Genomic DNA, 20118 nt, shown 5'->3' with positions numbered 1-20118 from the left:
TAGGAGGAGAGAGGAAGAGTCAGGGGAGGAAAAATGGTTATTTACAGTGGGTAGAACTGTGTGATGGGAATATGGCATGTGTGAGTTATTTACTTATGAACAGGAGAATATTTGAGTGATGATGGGACGTGGGTGTGCAAGTGAAGTGAGCATCAAATTGCTGAGAGGAATGTGATTTCATTAGAGATGAGGCACTAAATTACTATGCTCTGGGCACACAAGCATCTAGTTTTCATAGTCCTTTCTGCCCTTGACTCATATCAGCTTGATGTCCCAGGATGTAGTTCTCAGTGTGTGGTGCCTGTGCCAGCAGCATCAGCAGCATCCGGGAACACTTAGAAGTGCAAATTCTTAGCCCTCCCCAGGCCTCCTTGGGTGGAGGTCCAGCAATCTGTGTTTTAAAAACCCTCCAAATGATTGTGATGCACAGGGCAGTTTGAGAGATATTTCTCCAGGATACAGGAGGGTGGAAGATCCAAATGAGGTGAGAACATTCTCCATGGCTGGCAGTCTGCATCCCCCATTTTATTCAAATTTCACATTTCATTTTGTTTTCACAGGGGAAGCTCAAAAGAAATATGATGCCACAGACTTCAGAGAAGAAAAGACAGGTCCATTTATCCAAGACCAAGCAGAGACACCGTGAAACGTCTGCACTTCCTATAAGACTCACCAGCTGCATTTTTAAGAGGCCAGCTACAAAGATGACTTCCTACCCTGGCACTGAGGTCAGGTACAGTCAACGGGAGGAGACCTTGCAGAAGCCTCAGTAAGTCTGAGCACACAGGAGACTGCAGGGACTCCAGGCCTGCAGCAGTGAAGGAGAACTTTTAAGTACTTTCCATATCACAAATACCTTAAATATAATTGCACCAGGTGGTCCAGGTGAATCCCTGGGCTGTGCTGGTGCTGGGTATCTAGACCCCAGCCTCAAGCCCACTGCCACACAGTCTTCAGACTGGGCAGAGACGATCCCAGGAGTGGGTCTCGGTCTCCTCCAGCCACTCTACAGACAGCCCGTAACTTATGGGGACATCCGCAGACAGAGTCAGAAAGTGAAAAATGCAAGGGAGAGAGGGGCTGAGGCCCTGAGGGCAGCCAGGTTTGCCAGGGAGGCAGAGAGAGCAAGGAGCCAAGAACGATGTTCTGATACCTGATGGAAAATAAGAGAAGGTCATGCTGAAGAAGCCAAGAAGAGTGGCCCTGGGGAAGTGTTTCCCCACGAACAGCCCCCAGTTTCACTCGCCTCATTTAATGTCAACCATGCTTCTTGCTCTGGACTGTGATGCTTTGTCATTTTATAATTGTACTTCATTAAACTCTTTTGAGAGACATAAATGTGAAGAGTAGACAGTTGTGTGGGTGAAAGATCGGGTTTCCTGTGACAGGAAAGAAGATCTTTACTTGTCCTTGTATACTGCAATTTCTGCTTACCATGATTCTTATTCACTTTTATATTAAAGGTAATTTGGCCTAAGGGATCATTTAGTGTTTTTAGTTATATATTTTTTTAGAATACGTGCACTCACAAAAAGATGATACTTAATGTAAAGAGATTATTTTTAAATTTAAACTAATTTGATTCTATAAAGTCTTACTTTACCTAAGCTTGCTTTTATAGCTCATTCTAACATAAGTTGTATCCTTTTTTCCCCCAAATACTAACTCAAATACAAGACGTTTTTATATAATTTAATTAGCCCTTAGACTACCGGTTACAGCCTTATCTGTTACCTAAAATTACCTCGGTAATTTTTTAAAATAAAGTTCACCTTTGATTCTTAACAAGGAAAATGTTGTCTGGGAGCATTTTGTCTTTGGGATGCTTGTCTTCCTACATATCGAGATGATGGGTGCATTGCAACAGAATGCTTGAGAAATCAACACAGTTGTTCAAACCTAGTGGGAAGTAACTCTGTTCTCCTGTTATCGGGTCGCTTCTCGAAAAACTATGGATGAATACAGCTCTGCCTTCCTGTCCCACATTCTGTCCTTTCTGTCATTATTTTTCCTGTATGTCTTGCTTTTCTTGTTCACGTTCTCTCTCTTCTGCTGTCTGCTATTCTCTTACCATAAATATCCATTGTTAACCAAGAGAATAAAATAAAAACTATATTTAAAAATAGTAAAATGAATGGAGTTAATCAATATGGTAAAAGAATCTGGTGAAATATCAGTGACTTCATATATTGGGCCAGAAAAGAACATCTGTTTTCACCTGTTTACCTACTGAATTAAGCCAAATACATATAAGTCTGTGGGCTTCTAGATTGAGGAACTTTTTAGGGGGTGGGTGGAAGGAGAGAGAAGCATAGTATCCTCAGTGCAGACTCACAGGCCCTCTTTTGGAAATAGTTTTAACTATTAAAAACTCTCCGAACCTCCCGTTCTCCTAGTGATTTGGATACTTATTCTGTATGTGCTCCCTTCTCCTTCGAAAATGAACTAGGATTCCAGTGATCTGGCCTGCTAGCCAGATGCTTGAGAGGAAACCCTGGGAGCCATTTGTGATGGTTCTCAACCACCCTTGTATATTAGAATCATTTGACAAGTTAAACTATATAGACAATAGGGCTCTAACCTCAGAGATTCTGATTCATCAGAGACCCAGGTATAAGTACATTTTGTACAACCTTCCAAGTGTTTCTAATGTATGGTCAAGTTTGAGAATCACCAAGCATGAAAAGATATTAAAATATTAGAAAGGATTTCAAACCTTTAAAGCGAGTGTTGCATTCCCATTTCCACACCGATTTGAGAGCCTCACTAAGTCAGAGCAAATCCATTTACTGTTATTCTGATAATTTGTGAAATTCAGCTAGTAAAACACACACTAGAATGGCGATGTGGACGTTTTCTTTATACCACAGAGATCTGGGCTTCATAGAAATATGTGTATTTAACTTGGGCAGCCAAGACTTTGAGTGGCTGATAGTTCACGTGACCATGATGTTGACTTAAAGCTAATTATGCCTTTATAGATGTTTAGTACAATTTGCCAGTAGTTTGCTCAGGACAAGTCAATATGTAAAAATCAAAATCGGTTATAAGAGATTTAGTATCTGAATTGACCACTTGAGGGATATTTTCTGACATTCAACACATTTAGTATTAAAGAAAGGCATGCTCAACTGAGATTCAGAAAAAAAGGAAAATTTTTAATGCCGTGACCTATGAGTTATTAAAAGATATAAAGCTGCATTAATTAAAAATGTTGTTCCTGTTAGGGAAATAAGAAAATAGGTGAAACGAAGAGAGCAGAGAGTGTAAGAACTAAATTCATGTGTGTGTGGGATGCCCAGCTCCAGGGCTGCAATAGGGCTAATGGTCACTTCCCCACCCAATTCACAAAAAAATTGCAAAATAGTACATAGAATTTCTATACACACCTCACCATGTTTTAGTTATCACATTGCATTTTGAAAAGGAGCATTTTAAATTAGCGGGTATCTAACGAATAAATAGAGCTGGTACATTTAGGTTCGTATTTGGAAAAATATCTACCACACAACATATTGAAAAATGTTGCGAGAGTCTTAAGTATATTCTATGTCTGCCCCTTCTCATGCCCAGTTCACAAGATGATGACGGTATGAAACTCACCTGGACTTCACAGTCTCTGGAAAATTTATTTTTGCCAAGTTGAGAAGAATTAGGGTTGATTTCTAAGAATGAAAAATAGAAGAGAAGCTGGAGAGAGTTACTTCCTCAAGGTCAGGAACTATTTGACCTTACAAGATGAGAAAACGTCTCCCCATTTTTCTTCTCACATTCCCATAGCATCAAGTATCTAAACCTGAGACAGGATCAAGTTTTCTAAAAAAAAAAAAAAAATGTTTTGGAGACCCAGGGAAACAGAGTAGCATTAATGAAGAATGTTTACCTTCAAATGTTCCTGAATATTTCTCTCAAACTCCTTATACCATCTCTATAGACTATTCCCTATACTAGCCACGGTCCCTGTTTTATTATATAAAACAGTGTAACCTATCACCAGCATTGGTGGGCAATAATTCTTGACATGATTTTTATGGCGTGTCCCCTGCCACCTTTTTTGACTACTGTTGTAGGTTGGGCTAAGGCAGTGGTTCTCAAACTCTGGTGTGCATCAGCACTGCCTGGAGGGCTTGTTCAAACACGCTGCTGGGTCCCATCCCCACAGATTTCAATTCAGCAGGTCTGGGGTGGGGCCTGAAAATTTGCATTCCTGACAAATTCCCAAACATTCCACTCTCCTGGCTGACACGGATGCTTCTGCTTCTGAAGCAAAGACAACTCTTACCCAACTTCATTAGTCTCTTCTCCTACCTGAAAGTGAAAATATCCAGTTATCAACTTGCACTCATTTCCTGACAGGACCATTTACAGAAGAAACCCTTGCTTCCTTAGCTTTCCTCAAAGCCACGTGGCATAAGGCCAGACCCTTCAATAAGCCCCTTCTAGCATCTTCTTACTGAGACACCGAAGCTTCCCAATGGGAGGTGCACTTTGCTGCAGCACATTAATAAACCTAACACTTTGGACGTCATATGCATTCCTGGTGGTCCGCAGGCACTGGGCTTTATCAATACTTACCCGTGCGTTCTTCCTCTTCATGTGTGAAGTTTGACTTTCCCTTACTTGGAGCCAAACCAGGTTGAGGGGTACGAAGGTAGCTTCCAATTGGATAGGTCCAATAATTTTGGGGTGGTCAGTCAGTGGCGTTCATCCTCATCTGTGGAATGGAGCAAACAGTTCATAATCAAACCAGCTGAATGTATACGCTCCACCTATCCATTGGCAGTGGTGCCCAAGATGTTTCTGTGGACTGACAGCATCAGAAATATTTAGAGATAATTGTTGAAAATATAAATCCCAAAGTAAATCTCAGACCCAGTAAAACGAATTTCAGAGAAGTTGGGACTCAGAATCTGATGTTTTCAGAAAAACGCTGGGTGATTTCATTCAGCATACAGGTTTGGGAGCCACTGATAAGGACAGCTGGACTGAAGAGATAAGAGATTTTCCTAAGATATTAAGAGCTTAAAAATTATCTGAGTGTATGTTCTTTGGGAGAATTCTTAACAGTAACAGCCTGCTGTGCACAGAGGCAATAATTCTCCAGTATCATAGAGAGAATCAAAATGGGAATAGAAGACTAACCTGTTCATACAATGTCCACATCTAGGACAGGGACTGGATAAATGGGAAAAGTCAACTGTTATGCTGTTACGATTCCCATTTGTTTCCTGGGTTTTAATTTGATAATGTGCACAGGCTTCTCTAGCTGCTTAGTAACGTTTCCAACTATGGATGGCCTTGGGCTTTGATTGAAAACCCTGGTCTATTAGGCTGTTATTGCAGAATGAGTTAAGACTCTAAGGTGTGGACTACTTTCAACATTCACTGTTATTTTTTTAAAGCAACCAATAAAAGAGAAAAATCAATTGTAGGCCTGGTGTCACATTTCGGTTCTATGACCTGTTTTCTTCCTGGCATCTTTGCTCACTTCGGTAGGTTTTCTCTAGAATTTCACGTCATATTCTAAGGAACTGGTTCAATTTTGCAACAGCAACTAGGCTGTTACTCTATTTGGAAGTACCGTTGCAATCTTCTGTGCCATTTGTAAAATTCTCCCTTCCAGGACATGATATAAATCCTGTGTCAGTGGTAGATTCATAACCCTTTGTGATGTTATTGCACGTTGCATTTGGGGGACAAGTAGTGGAGACATTTTCACAGTCACAACAACCGTTAGAGTGGAGGAGAGGATAGGAACTCTGTTTAGACCCTGGGCTGCCTCAAGTCAACTTGAGTCTTGGTTACTTGAATCCTTTTATGTGCTGAGTGTGACACTCGGCAAGTGGGACTCACTTTGTAAACATTTGTTCAATGGATGATCAATGAACATGATTGGTGATGCCAGCTTATGTCATTAGAAAAAAAAATTTTTCTTTCAGCAGGGACTCAAACTCTTTTGGAAAACATTGGAGCAATCCTCTTGAACTGTCCTACTCAAGGTGTGGTCTCTGGACCAGCAGCATCAGCATCACCCGGGAGCTTGTTAGAAATGCAAATTTCCTGGCTCCACCTCAGCCCTACTGAATCTAAGTCTGGGTCCTGGGCTAGGAATCTGTTTGAACAAGCTCCCTAGGGGATGACGATGATGCTCAGGCTTGAGATCCTCTGCATCTCAGCTGCTTCTAGAATAAAAGAGTTCTCTGATGAAAACCCTAAGAATTTTTAATAAGACTTGATTTAGAATTTCTTGACCTTTATTTCATTCTTTTACATCAACTCAGTGAGGTGTCATGAGTCACCCTGTCACTATTTAAAGCCATGGTTTTCCATCAGCCAAAATTCCCAGGTTCATATTGGAATTCTTAAACCTCAGATTGTTTTCAACACCAGTTCTATTTCTAGTTCTTCCTTCTTTATCACCTCACCAAACCTATTACTCATTTTCTCTCTCCTCATGAAGCTTTCTCTCTAATCCCCTCCATCTCCTCTCCTTTTCCCAAGATCCAAGTCCCTTTCATATCTTCTTATCCATTGTCCTATCTCACACCCTTTCTCCATCATCTCTGGAAGCAGATGGCTATGATTCAGGGGGCAGATTTATTTGTATAAGATTTAATTTTTAAATTAATTTTAATTTCATTAGTTGTGATATTGAAACTTTTGTATTTAATCCAAATGAGATAAAATTATAAAGAAAGAGATTCATCCTCTAACATATGATAAAGTAAATAAAAATTTTTAAAAATGTGTGCCAAAACATGCATCTAAATTGTTCACCTGGGAGATTATGTACTCATTTGAATAAAATCACTCCATATAATATCTTTTAATTCTTTTCTCTTCCTTTTATTTTCCTTTTTATTTTTCTGGTCTTCTTCCTTTTTCCTCCCTCTTCACACCTATACATTTTGTCCTTGGACTTTATTACTGAGAAAGACAAGAAAATTCACCTCATTTTCACTTTTTCTTCCAAATAGTATTTTTGAAAAGAAATAAAAGACATACCATCTTCAACTGAAGAAGAAACACCACTTTGAATACCATTTTGTATGATTTCTGACATTTCACTTTGACCAACCACCTGGGGAAAGGATGAAATGATCTGAATCCACTGAGCCCCTATGTAAGCCCTGAGTCCTGAACTCACTAATGCATTGCTTCTGCAGGCCTCTGAAGAAGTGTTCTTCATTGCTGGTGTGCAATAGAGAAGTCATCTTATTTCCAACATTATGATCAGTGTTTGAGTCGGAGGAAATAGAAACAACACTTATTGTGCACTTATTCTGGCGAGTACTGAAATAGGCAGTTTACTGGAGTTATCTTACTTAATCATTGAAGCAGGCCTCTTCATACAGTAACTCTTAAAGCCATTTTAGTGACCAGGAAAATGAGGTTCAAAGAAGGGAAGTCACTTGCCCCTGGTCTCCCAGCTGGTAGATTGCAGGACGGATAGAGTCTGGCATACTAGGGAAAAACCTTCATGGAGGCTATTACAGCACCATGTTTCAATGTGCACGCACATGATTGTGGACACACAACAGCAGTTGTAATGGGGTCTCATTTTAGGTTTCCCCAGGAGAAACTACTGATGGATAATTCTGGTCTTTAGATTCCATTTAATTTTCAAATCATGTACAAATATTTTGCACCCTCTTATCTTCCTTAACAGCTATAAATCCATATCCTTTCTGAATCTAAATCAGCTTCCATTTTAGCGAGTAATGGAATACTCAAATGCAAATATCGTAGATTTACCTTCCAATGAAAACCTATACATGCTCATTTGATTAAGGTGTTATTTTTAGGGAAAAAAAGAAGTATATTCAAGTAGACAAAAGAGCCATATATATTCTGCAAAATATTGCAAAAATGTTACCTATTGTAGCTGCCCCTCTATGGCTGCAGGAAGTGAGGAAACAGTGAGATTCCTCTCTTCTGGTTATAAAGAGTGAGTATCAGAAGCATTTGAAGGGTCATGATTTTTACATAATGGAAACAATGGACAAAATGCCATTTTGCATTATTTTGTAATAAAGTTATTTCTTAATAAAGGAGTGAAGCAATCTGCCTTACCTCATTTTGCCATGAAGAATCTAGTTAAATGAAGCTTTGATTAAAATAATGCCTATCACTACTAAGCATTTATCACACATAAGGCATCCCACAAAATGTCATTCAGATGTTCTATTTATTTTATTGCATTTCCTCAAAATAGCCATATCATGTAAATATTATCATTCACATTTCAAGTTGAGGAAGAAGCAACCTAGAGAGGTTCTATATTCTCCCAAGGTCATCTCTTGGTATCTATGGGAGCAGAGGTTCAAACTCACGATTGTCTACCTGTAGATCAAATAGCATTGGCCTCCATTCTCTGTGTGATATTCTCTTCATTACTTAAGAAGCTCACTTACCATCTCTATGCCACACTTTCTCCATCGGAAACAGGTTGAGGACAATGTTTGTCTTTCTTACCTCCAAATGGTTGTAGGATAATATAAAATCACACACAGGGACTGTGTTGAAAACCCAGTGCTGTAGAACTGCAAGAGGTACTAACCACTTCCTTCACCATCAACAAACCTTGGGTTGAACACTTTTGAATCTCAATGAAAGCAAGAAAGCAGTAGAGTCCTGAAAGGGAACAAAGATAATTTAGGTTAATAGCTGGCATCCACAAATGCCTTCTGGGTCTTGGAGTCGGCCTGGGGCTGACCTTTTTTGCCATCCTGCACATTGCAGACTTCAGTACTGTCTCTTAGTTCCCGCCAAACCAGGTGCAGAAGTTCAATTAGGGAAATACAGTGTGCCACTGGCATAACTCCAAGATTTCCACTCTAGCCAACGGCCTTTCACATTTTTGATCGTGGAGAGACCATTATAAGAGTGGATAATTGGCCCTCGGGAATCAGATTCGATGTTTATTAAGGGACTGTTTCCTAGGAGTTTCATTCTTTAGAAAACAAAGTATTGCCAAAAAAAAAAGCAAAACACGAAAGTCGGACAGAAACTCAAGAGTGAAACAGAGTCAACAATTAGAGGTGTATTCTTATTTAGTTGGGATTGTCACCAATGTCACATTTTAATGACACAGGATTTTAAGGTGCATGTAAGATTAAGTCTGGTGGCTAGTACTTGTGAAGTCTCAATTTTATGATGCCATCTTTGCCATTATTATTTCCTTGACCTTTTCCCTCCCCTCACCTTTACCTCGACACAAACACATACACACACACACAACCACCACCACCATCAACAACAGGGGCGCATGGATGACACAGGATGGATAAGGTGATGCTGCAGCTTAGCAGACTAAAAGAAGATGAGATGATAACAGTGATCTGAAGACAACTGTCTTTTAGGTTCAGCAGTTTATCTGCAGGCTTGAACTGCACGTTAGATCATTTTCTCCTTGGAGAGGGAATAAGCTGTTTAAGCCCTTACCCCAGAAAAGCGGCACTCCTCTTGTAGCCAGAGATTTGAGCGCTGTTTCCTGACAAAAGTCAGAGACACACCTGATCCCTTATTTCTCCCACCTGTTTCATAGAATCTTCAGCGATGATGGTCTAGTCATGTAAAACAATACACAATTTTCCTTATTACCAAAATTGCATGATCATTTTAGCAGAAAATCAGGTAAGCAAAGAGAAAAAAAAATGAAAACTGAGTCAACTGTAAGTTCATCTTTCAAAGATATTCCCTATTAATATTTTGGTGCTTTGTCTTCCAGCCAATTTTCCTCTTATGTAGATAAACATAAAAATTTCATTTCACAACGTTGGTATCCTATAATAGCTAAACTTAGTTTTTGCTCAAAAAATAGACTCCGATTTGATTTTTAATGTCTAGAGTACTTAATTTGAATTTATTATAATAGCTTTAACCAGCATCCTATCAACAGACACTTAAGAGTTTGGAAAATTTTCAATATTATAAATCAGCTTACGTGGAAGTTCTTCTTTGGTTCATCATGAATTGGACAAGGTCCCATTTTTCTCAGACAACAGTGGGGAAGGGCAAGTCGGACCTGATTCCAATAACCTTGTGACGGCCTTTTCCCCAGTTAAGGACTCTTGAATCACAAATATCTCCAAAATTTCCAGCATAATATTTAGAGCTCCGCATACCACTATCTCTGTCTCCTCAAACAGCCCAACATCTTCACCAGCTCCTGTGGCCCCAGAAAAACCACAGTGACACCAGGGACCTCTGCTACAGCAACCAGTTTTTCTGGAAACCACTCCAACCTGGAAGGAAGAGAATAAATCCCCCTTTTTCTGCCTCTGTTTTATGTTTCCTGTGTGACATGAGCTCTGCCATTTATACTTGTATGACTTTCCAGGGCTGCTGTAACAAAATATCACAAAGTGGGTGACTTAAAACAAAAGAAATTCAATCTCTCCCAGTTCTGAGGCCAAGAAATCTGATATCAAAGTATCAGCAGGCCCTTCCTTGACTCCCCCAGCTTGCGGTGGTGGCCGCTAATCATTGGTGTTCATTGGCTGCAGCTGCAACAGTCCAATCTCTGCCTCTGTCATGAAATGTTGTTTCCTCTCCAACCAGTCATATTGGATTAGAGTCCACACTAATGACCTCATCTTAACTTGATCACATCTGCAAAGACCCTCTTTCCAAATAAGGTCACATTCTTAGGTTCCAGGGATTAGAACATCAACATATCTTTTGGGAGACACAATTCAACCCATAGCAATAGCCTTGCTCCAAGTCAGGAGAGGTGGGTTTGAGTGTGGGAGGCCATAAGTTTATGAGGTGGTTGCAAAACCTAGAAGACTCTGCCTCAGCCAGAGTCTTGTGTGTGTGTGTAGTTGTGCATCTTGCAATTCCCAAGTCAGTAGCCATGTAAGCCTTTCATTTTTTTATCTTAATATATTTTATTTAACCCAACATCTCCAAAGAATTATCATCTCAACATGTAGTTAATATATAATTATCATTGAGGTATTATACATTCATATTTTTATATAAAAGCTTTGAAACCCATTGTGTATTTTACACTTACAGCACATCTCAATTTGGACTAGCCCCATTTTAAACGCTCAATGGTGACATGCAGCTAGAGTCTACCAGATAGGAAAATATGGTTTAAAAAAATAGATTTTATTTCTTATAACGTTTTACAGTTATAGGTTTATCGTTTTAGGTTTACAGAAAAATTAAGTGGAAATTATAGAGAGTTCCTATATATACCCTAATCCCCCCCAACATAGTTTCCCTATTATTAACATCTCATTAGTAATCTATATAACTTATATAACATTATTACTGTAACATTATTAACTACAAATTATTAACTTTAGTGTGGTACATTTGTTATAATTCCTGAACCAGTCCAGATACCTTATAATAAATGAAAGTCCATAGTTGGAATTAGGGTCACTCTTTGTGTTGTACATTCTACGGGTTTTGACAAATGCATAGTAATATGTATCCGCCATTACAGAACCATATAGAACTATGGTTTCACTGCCTTAAAATCCCCTTTGCTCCAGGGCCATAGAGGTGTGTAAGTGTGACCTTTGTCTTAGTCATAGATGTTTGGGGTGATGGGGAATACAGGGGCTCCTTCCAGCTAGTATCCTCTGCTTTAGGGTGAGGAAAGGGAGGAATTTCTCACAACAGCATTAATAATGGAGGAAACCAATGTTGAGGGTGCAGAAGTGGATCATCACAACATATTGATCCCGGAATTAACATGGTTAAAAGAACTGAGGAAAAGGAAAGGAGGTCAATTTTTAGAAAATCAAAATGCAACTTGATTTCTGCATTGATCTTGAGTTACTGATTTGGAATCTTATAAATTCAGCATGACTATTGATTCCCCAGGCAGGGACTCATGGGTTTGTGGTGTTTCTGCACTCATGATTGGTGTGCAGCCCTGCATGGGTCACACACAGAATGTTCTGTGGCTGCCCTGGGCCCTGGGTGTGTGAGTCTGTCCCTCCCTATCTTGCACTTTGGAGGCTGTGATGCTGGATTGTTCTTGTCTGACCCCTGAGTGGCATGGGCCCTGTCTGTCACCTTCACCTTACACCTGACATCGCCTCCTCTGATGCAGTTCATTTGCATCACTGCAGAGGTTGCTCATGCAAATGGCTTGTTGACTCAGGCTTGGGACCCAATCTAGCCAAGAGCAGATGGTCCCTGGAACCTTGTTACCAATGGACATGGATGAAATCATAGAGTTTAGGGATACCAAATAAAGGAAATGTGCATACCTCACTAAGACTCTATACACTCGTCCTTGGAGATTACATCCTGTAAGAGATGCATAAACACAGTCTCCTCCTTTCTTCCTTTTCAGGCACCTGAGAATGGCATCAAAGTAGACATGGTTTCATGTCTCCCCATCCCACACAGCCTTACCTGTGGAAATTTGTACAGTTCCAGCAGTGTTCCAATCTGGGCAGAAATTGCACATGTTGTTCCAGTAAGGGCTGCTAGAGACTTGCTCTCTCTCCTACAGGTGTAATTTGGGATGTCGTTGCCCAGCCCTGAGAGCCAAGTGAGTGAACTCTCCAGTGTCCTCTGTTCATAGTGCAGGACATTATAGAGATCAACTCCCAAAGATATGTTGGGTAAAAAATGGTGGTTTCTGTTGATTTCCTCAATGGCAAAAACCAAGGCCACAACATACTTATAGTTCTTGTACTGAAACCTGCTGAGACGGATGGGGCTCCTTAGGGAAAAGATTCAAACCACAATTATCTTCAAATCCAATGTAATCACTTAATTAAGAAAGAATGCCAAGCCAACTCATTCCATCTGTGGCAACAGCTCTCCTGAAGCCTTAGAATTTATAGCTAAATCAAGTAACATCACCTGGGCTCTGGAACATCCTTACTGAATTCCACGCACATGGAGAAAAGTGATTAAGTTTATGAGAAAAGTTTAATGAATGGAAAAGCAGATCACATTCAGAGTGCGTTTTGTAAATGGTTCTTTGGTTCAGGATCCAAAATGCTTGTTCATTTGAACACATCATCAAATGCTTCAGAGAACAGCAATAATATCAACATGAGATTGGAGATAGCCCTGGGGAGGAAGAGTAATTACAACTGAAGGCTCTGGGACAAGCAGAGAAGCACGGTGTCTGTGGGTTGAGAATGGTGCAGCAGAAGGCTGGCAATCAAACTGCCTAAACTTCTGCCCCACGAAACTCGTGTATCTGCCACTGTCAACAACCAGGCAACTAGGAAGAGCTTCAGAGCTCCCATGAAGAAGGAATCACCGTAAGGCAGGAACATCTGGGAGAAGTTTGAAGGAGTTAAAACTGAAAACACTTAGGAGTCTAAGAGACACAGCCTTGTACAGTTTAAAAATTGAAAATGTGATTACCAAAACTGACTCAAATATAAAATAAAGAGAGAATATTATACAAATGTGGCCATGTGGTTTCAAGAGAACATTTGAGAAAAAAATTTCAAATATCCACCAGGCCTGGAAGAATTTACATGGGTCGTTGCCTGCACGCCAACTTGGCCAGGAACAAGGTCTCCTGAGCTGGTGTGAATGGAGAGCAGAGGGCGAGAAGAAAAGCATTCAGCCTCTCGTCCTGCAATGAGAACAAGCTCTCCCTCCACCATCCAGGTGCCTGAAGCTGCGGGGACACATGAGTTGAGCTTGATTTCTGCCCCCAGGAGACTCACCCCAGACCTTCCCTGACAACACACGTGTCATTATAAATAACATGTCAATACATTTGAACATTTAGATGAAATTCACAAATTGCCAGGAAAATGAAAGTTACCAAAACTGTCTCAAGAAGAAATGAGAAATCTGAATAGTCCCATATCTAAAGAAGAAACTGAATCCATAGTTTAAAACATTCCCACATTTCATCGTGGCCAACACAGCTGCTGGCAAATTCCACCAAACATTCAGGAGAGAAATAATACACATTGACTCTAGCTCTTCCACAGAACAGGAAAAATGGGAAAAACTTTTTGATTTATTTTATGAGAATAGCTTAACTTTGTTACAAAAATCTTACAAGGTCATTACAGGAAAGGAAATTTACAAGCCTCTTTTTTTCTGGAACTAAACTCATGTATTCCTAAAAAAAATTAACCTTCCAAATCCAGCTACATATTTGAAGCAGGCCACATCATGACCAAATTTGCTTTAAGCATTGCCATTCAGTGTGCTACTTCCTGAAAAAGGAGAAATCATAATCTGGGTAACTGCGGTTATTATCTATTATATATATCATGTATAATCTACTATAAACAGAACTGGTCATGTTCTGTTTGTTGGCGTGGGTGGTGTTAACACATGTGTACACTTTTTGATAACTTATCAATCTTTACACTTGGATTTGTGCTCTATTCTGATTGTATGTCATATTTCAACAAATATGTTTATTAAAAAGAGAAAATGAAAGCACAACAACGAATGAAAAACACAACAATTATCCAACTGAGAAGTGCCCAGAGGACTAACCAGAAAGTTTGGGGAAAACAAACCGAAACAGACCTAACAAGTTAAAATGCAGAGTTATTTAGAGTCAATACAAACCGGAAATTTACCTTATTGAAGGTGAAATTGCAGAGATACACACATGTGCATGTGAGTATTCTATCATGTGTACATACATGTATATGATATACATAGGTACATGCATTATATATATGTATGAGTGTTTGTGGACACACATGCACATATGCTTCTCTCTATATATAGAACTTATAGGGGGTATATATATGTGTGTGTGTGTGTATCTATACATATACATACGGCTGCTCTGGAGAGGGAAGGAGGGACAGATGTTTACTGACCACCTACAAGGTTTCTCAAACTTAATTTTTCCAATATTTGAAATGTCATTTTTTTAAACTTAATATATGTTTCAATAATACATTTGTATTTTAATGTGTTATACCAGTATAATCCCAGCATTTTTAATTTGTTCATTAATGGCAGAATTCTCCAGCTTGTATGCATTCTCTTGATGCTGTGATGTAATAGGCTGGGTGCTCACAGCCTCCCTTTTGTATTCCACAAACCTCAAGTTTGTGGTCTCTCTCTGGCCTGCGGATTTGGACCAAGTTTCTGCACGTGCTCACTAGCTGTTCTCCAAAATTCACTCTAACCACCACTGTTGGGAGCATACACAAGGAAGAAGCCCTAGGGTGGAGGTGTGTGTATGTGAGGCACGCAGAGCACTGGGGGTGCCTAAGGGCCAGCTGGGGAGATCCATGGGTGAGGCATACCCCACAAGGCATGGGAGACTTCTTGATGGAGTGCTCAGTGCAGTTACAGGATCCACATCCTTTAAAGCCCTCTAAGAGTACCTATCTGCCAATGCCTCCAAACTCTTCAACCCATCCAGACTCATATTTTTGTGCTCCAACAGAGGGCTGGAACTTCTCTTCTTGAAACCTGGACTTCCACAAAGGCCCTCTCCTCTGTGTGTCATGATCTAAGACAGTGTTTTCAGGGGTTTCCATGCAGCAGCTGAAAGGAGCTTGAGCTGGTTCATGGGCCACTGCAGGGTCCAGAGCTGGGACCGAGGTCTGTCTGCCTATTACCAGATGCATGGGTGGGTGAGACTCCCTCTGGGTCCCTTGCCATATGGTGCTGGATCCCACTTCTCCCACAAAGGCACTTTTGTCTATGGATGGATGCCAAAGCATTGTTAGTGCAGGAGTAGAAAAACAGGAGGTATCTTATTCCACCATGATGCTGATATCACTCTCCTTTGAATTACAGAGATTCAAATTTGACTCAGTTTTTCAGGAGCCTGCTATTTGCCTACAATTCTCTACAACCTCAGACTCTCCCAGACCCACTCTATGAAGGACATAGAAAGAATGTTCTCAGATCTACTTACAAGGGCCAGGCAAATAAAAGCCAACAAATTGGTTCTGGTCATTCTGCTGGGAACAGAGGGCAGTGGACGTCTCATACATTCTGGTTTGGAAGCAAGACTTCTTGTTCTCTGTGGATGAATAAACAACAAGAAAAGAGAGCCTGTGGTAGGTAAATACATGCTTGATTCATCTGAAAAGATCATCTCCTCCCCTTCAACTTGAAGGTTAGTGTAGGGAGAGAGCATGGGTAGTTTCCACTGTTCACCTTCTCCCTTAATATTCAGAACAGAGAATCAGTTTTATTTTGGGTGGCAATTCAACAAACTAAAAGATAAAATTCCTAACCCTTCTTGCAGATAAGAGTGACCAGACCAAATTCAGGCCAATGATGTGTGACAAGAAGTATGGAGTGGGGGTTTGTGGAGGCTGCACAGATGGAACTGACATAGATGGGAGGGCCAGCATTAGACACATGTGACACCAGCCCACAGGTGTTGTAGGTATTATCTCATATACACCTGACGATGATCCTAGAAAGCTGTTTTTAGCACCATCCCCATTGTGCAGGTTGGGAGACTGGGGAGATCTTGAGAGGCACAGTGGCTTTTCCAGGACACAGAACTGGTAGGATAAAAGAGGTGTGACTTCAGCTCTGTCTCCTCAAAGCTGGCCACTGGTTCCACTCCCAAGGAGCTGTGGGGAGGGTGGTGATGGATATTTGTGTACAGTGATGGAGATGACATGGGCAAGGAGGGAGAGTAGCCAACAGCCTAGCGGGGGCTTTGGGTGGGTCTGATTGAAGGAAGGGGCCAAGTAATAGAACCTTGAAGAAGTGACCTCACTTCCTTGGTGACAGCCCCCAACAGAACTTAGAACTCTGGTTACCAGGCACCCACACTGTAACCACAGCCTCCTGTCCAGTTCATTTGAGTGGAGACACTCGACACAGCAGGATGTTCTCGTGTTGTCCCGTGACTTTCCGAGGCTCTGGCCCCCGGAAAGCCAAGAATGAGAGCATATTAAGTCGCTTTAGACATTGGCTCAGCCCTCACCTCGAATGTCTGTGGCCTTTTGGCAGGAGGAACCATCAGGTAACAGCGTAGCCCAGGGCAGGCCACTCTAGGTCAGGCCACAACTGTGATCCCAAATGGACAGCCCCAGACCCCTTGACCCTCATTGTGTATGTGTGTGTGTGTGTGTGTGTGTGTGTGTTTGTGTATGTGGGAGGTGGAGTTAGAGAAGGTAGTATGAGGAGGAACCACCCTGAGCAGGAGCAGGTAGCTAAATGGTGGAGATCTGGTTGTGTGTCATGTTCACACTGAAGATCTTGGCTGCAGGAGAGGATGGTGAGTGCTGGGGACCAAGCTCTTCTACCCACATGTGAATCCCAGGCCATCGAGGTGTTCACATTCCTTCCCTGATGGAGACTATGCAGATGCCCCTCTGTGCCTGAACTGTGGTGGGGTTTCCCTCTGTGGCGAAGTCCAGGCAGGCCCCTGATGCCTCCTGGCCTGACTTCTGGGCACTGTCACTGCAGAGCTGCACCCAAGTGATGGTTGAGGAGCTGGTAGATGGTTTCCAGTTCGCCATCTCCCTGGAGAGGACACAGGTGCACCAGTCCATCAATGAAGAGGGCTGGTCTGAGGTGAGTGTGGGTGCAGAGGGGTCTTCATACCCAGGACTCTGAGATGACCAAGGCACTACTAGAATGCAGACTCAAATCTGAGTCTCCCCTGGAACCCCCCAGGGTTTTCTCATTAGAGTGCTCCACAGTCCCACTCCCAAAGGAATCTGGACCTCCACTCCTTCCCACCAGCTACACAGGAGGGTAGAAAGTCACCTCAATCCTCCCGCTGGTTCACCATGATGTCATTGAGTGTATGTCCCTCCTCCTCTCCCTCAGTGTGAGGATGAGTCCACCGTGAATTTCAATGAGGCCTGCAGGATGCGGGCCCTCCAGACAGGCATGATGGAGAAGCTGACAGAGTCTATCGCACCAGCTTTCCTGAGGAGGAACATCTCTAGCTTCACCACCTTCATGGTCAACTACTCGGCCTTAGACACATCCCACCACGTCCTGGACCAGCTGTTTACTAGGTGAGTGGCCACTCCCTCCTCAGCACAATGGTGACTCTGCCCCCTGCCAGCTGTGTGTCCTGGGAGTGTCACCAAATCTCTCTGAGCCTCAGTTTGCTCCTCTGAAAAGTAGGGTGGGAAAGGATAAATTTCATGGGGATCTTGTAGGAACTCATGGGATCAGCCATGGCGGCTGCTTACCTGGTGCCTGGCTCTGCAGAGAGGGCTGTGGACGTGCTGTGGTTGTTCATGGTGTTTATTTCTCTCTTCCCCGTGAAAAGTAGTCTGCCTCACCCATCTCTGAGATGCGGCCTTTCTGAGTTTGGAAAAGCACATGGAAACCACCCTGTCAAGGAGTTGGAGATTCCATCCAGCTGGTCCTGGTCCTTTTCCTTGGGGTAGCCAATCAAGGATCTCTGGGGCAGCAGAGAGGCCCTAGGCCCACTCAGGTGTCTGGGATGGTTCTGGGTGGACTACATTCATTCAACCATGTAGATTAAGCACCTACTGCATGCAGGACATTTGGAGACAGTAAACTCAGTGAATGAAGGAGACACAATGCGTGGCCTCAATTTCCGTCTGAGAGTCAGACATTGACATTAGACATCATTCGCAGGTCTTGTCATCCACCGTCCATCCCAAGGGATGCCCTCATAGCCTCCTTGACATCTGGAGGCATCTCCCCTTATTCCAGCCAGGAGGGCAGAGCGCAGGACCACCTAAAAAAGTGAGTGGTCTTTGGGTCCAGAAGGACGGCCTCCTGTCTCTAAAGAACAAGCTGTGGGGGGAGAGATGGAGGCTGTGGCTGAGGTGAGCCTGTCAGAAGCCGCATCTCACGCATCTTTTGATTCCCATGGGAAGGCAGAGGTCCGGTGGCTTCCACTCCAGGAGGACAGGAGTCAAAGAGCTATGGATGGGTGCCAGGACCCCTGGGAACCAGAGGGGTGGCTGGGCTGAGTTCTCCCCTAGAAACCCATTCCCACCACAGACCCATTTGAATCTGCCTCCCCTTCTCCACATCTACCTCTTCTGACCACCGCCTCCAGGCCCAGAACAGGAGGTGTGTGAGCAACCTGGTCACAAATCTGTCTCAGTGCTCAATCCAGTTGCACAAGTGCATGGAGGACCGGGGTGGGCTGTGTCCCAGACCTTCAGGAGAAGAGTGTCCGTGGGAAGAGAGTCACAACAGACTCTGTGTCAACCTGCTGGATAAGCAGGCCTGCCACTGCCAGGACAGCCTCACAGGGGTCAGGGCTGCCATGTGGCTCTCACCTGGATGGAGAGGGGCAGGCATAGGGTCCAGTCCCAAGCCAGGGTGCCTTGGGTGAGAAGCGTGGAGGGAAAGGCCAGGCCTCTGACTCTGTTGCCCAATTGCCTCCCCCAGTGCCATCTCTTCTCTGGTGGGAACCTGCCTGGACCCAGGGCAGGATTTCTGGGAGCTCCTGCACTATCCCTGCTTCAGCATGAAGCTGGCCTCTCTGCATCTCAGCTTGCCTGGCTCAGGGCTGCAGGGCCACGCCTACCTTCTCCAGGTCCAGCTGGAGCATCCACGGCCCATTGAGGCAGAGCTGGAAGGTGAGGCGACTGCAGTCTGGGAAGATAATTTGCAGAGTGTTCAGAGGCTTGGTTCACTTCAAGGCAGTGGGGTCTTTCCTGGCTTTGACAGGCACAGGGGAAGTCAGCTACTTGAGTGACACTGTTTCTTTCTCCTGCTGCAGTACCATCTCCAGAGCTCCCTCCAGCTCCAGCACCAGAGCAAGGGCCAGCTCCCTGGCTAGATCCAGCTCCGGCTCTAGTTCCACCACCTGTGCTAGAGCTGGAGCTAGTGTCACCTCCATCAGTCCCTCCAGGGCCAGAGCCACCACCAACCTCAGCTCCAGCCCCAGTGCCAGCTCCTGAGCTGGAGCCAGCTGGACCATTGGCTCCAGGGAGAATCCTCCCTCCACCTGGAGAGATAACAGCAGAGCCAGATCCAGCCCCAGAGCCCACCTGCCCCTGGGACGTGACCACCAAGAACCTGCTGAGGGAGGAGAAGCTTGACTTCTTGGAGTTCCCTCCCCGGCTGGTGGCAGAGCAGTTGACACTGATGGATGTGGTGAGCAGCGGGGCTCTCAGGGCAGGTGGGGCCGGCCTTCCCTGTGCCATCAGCTGCCCCAGACCTGCCATTTCCTGATCCAGAATCCCATGATCTCGGTCCAACCTCTTGCTTCCC

At 43.2% G+C, this 20118-nt stretch overlaps 1 protein-coding gene and 1 long non-coding RNA gene across 14 annotated transcripts in view; one reads left to right on the top strand and one right to left on the bottom strand.

Moving 5' to 3' along the window:
• LOC147911331 (ral guanine nucleotide dissociation stimulator-like) overlaps positions 1–20118 on the top strand; it is a 72635-nt gene that overhangs the window by 46450 nt on the left and 6067 nt on the right. For 9 of the 13 annotated variants that reach the window (XM_087428093.1, XM_087428097.1, XM_087428099.1 and 6 more), the window contains exons 3-7: positions 17368–17475; positions 17734–17927; positions 18523–18633; positions 19291–19481; positions 19625–20001. In XM_087428093.1, coding sequence (XP_087284219.1) covers positions 17383–17475; positions 17734–17927; positions 18523–18633; positions 19291–19481; positions 19625–20001 — 966 coding nt within the window. In that variant the 5' untranslated portion in view covers positions 17368–17382. Of the gene's footprint in view, positions 1–560; positions 6400–15914; positions 16000–17367; positions 17476–17733; positions 17928–18522; positions 18634–19290; positions 19482–19624; positions 20002–20118 lie in introns of those variants that run through there. The other 4 variants (XM_087428090.1, XM_087428091.1, XM_087428096.1 and 1 more) reach the window with 4 other exon arrangements.
• LOC147911330 (uncharacterized) overlaps positions 3743–20118 on the bottom strand; it is a 29592-nt gene continuing 13216 nt past the window's right edge. The window contains exons 3-10 of the long non-coding RNA XR_015551030.1: positions 19430–19497; positions 18108–18684; positions 12385–18028; positions 12237–12276; positions 9445–10247; positions 7006–8634; positions 4576–4714; positions 3743–3816 (exon numbers count right to left, since the gene is read on the bottom strand). This is a non-coding gene — a long non-coding RNA (uncharacterized LOC147911330). The remainder of the gene's footprint in view (positions 3817–4575; positions 4715–7005; positions 8635–9444; positions 10248–12236; positions 12277–12384; positions 18029–18107; positions 18685–19429; positions 19498–20118) is intronic.

The sequence above is a fragment of the Ceratotherium simum genome, unplaced genomic scaffold (genome assembly GCF_057802395.1).
Source record: "Ceratotherium simum simum isolate JZ-2026a unplaced genomic scaffold, ASM5780239v1 HiC_scaffold_43, whole genome shotgun sequence".
Classification (NCBI taxonomy): Eukaryota; Metazoa; Chordata; class Mammalia; order Perissodactyla; family Rhinocerotidae; genus Ceratotherium; species Ceratotherium simum.
This window is presented reverse-complemented; position numbering and strand designations above follow the sequence as displayed.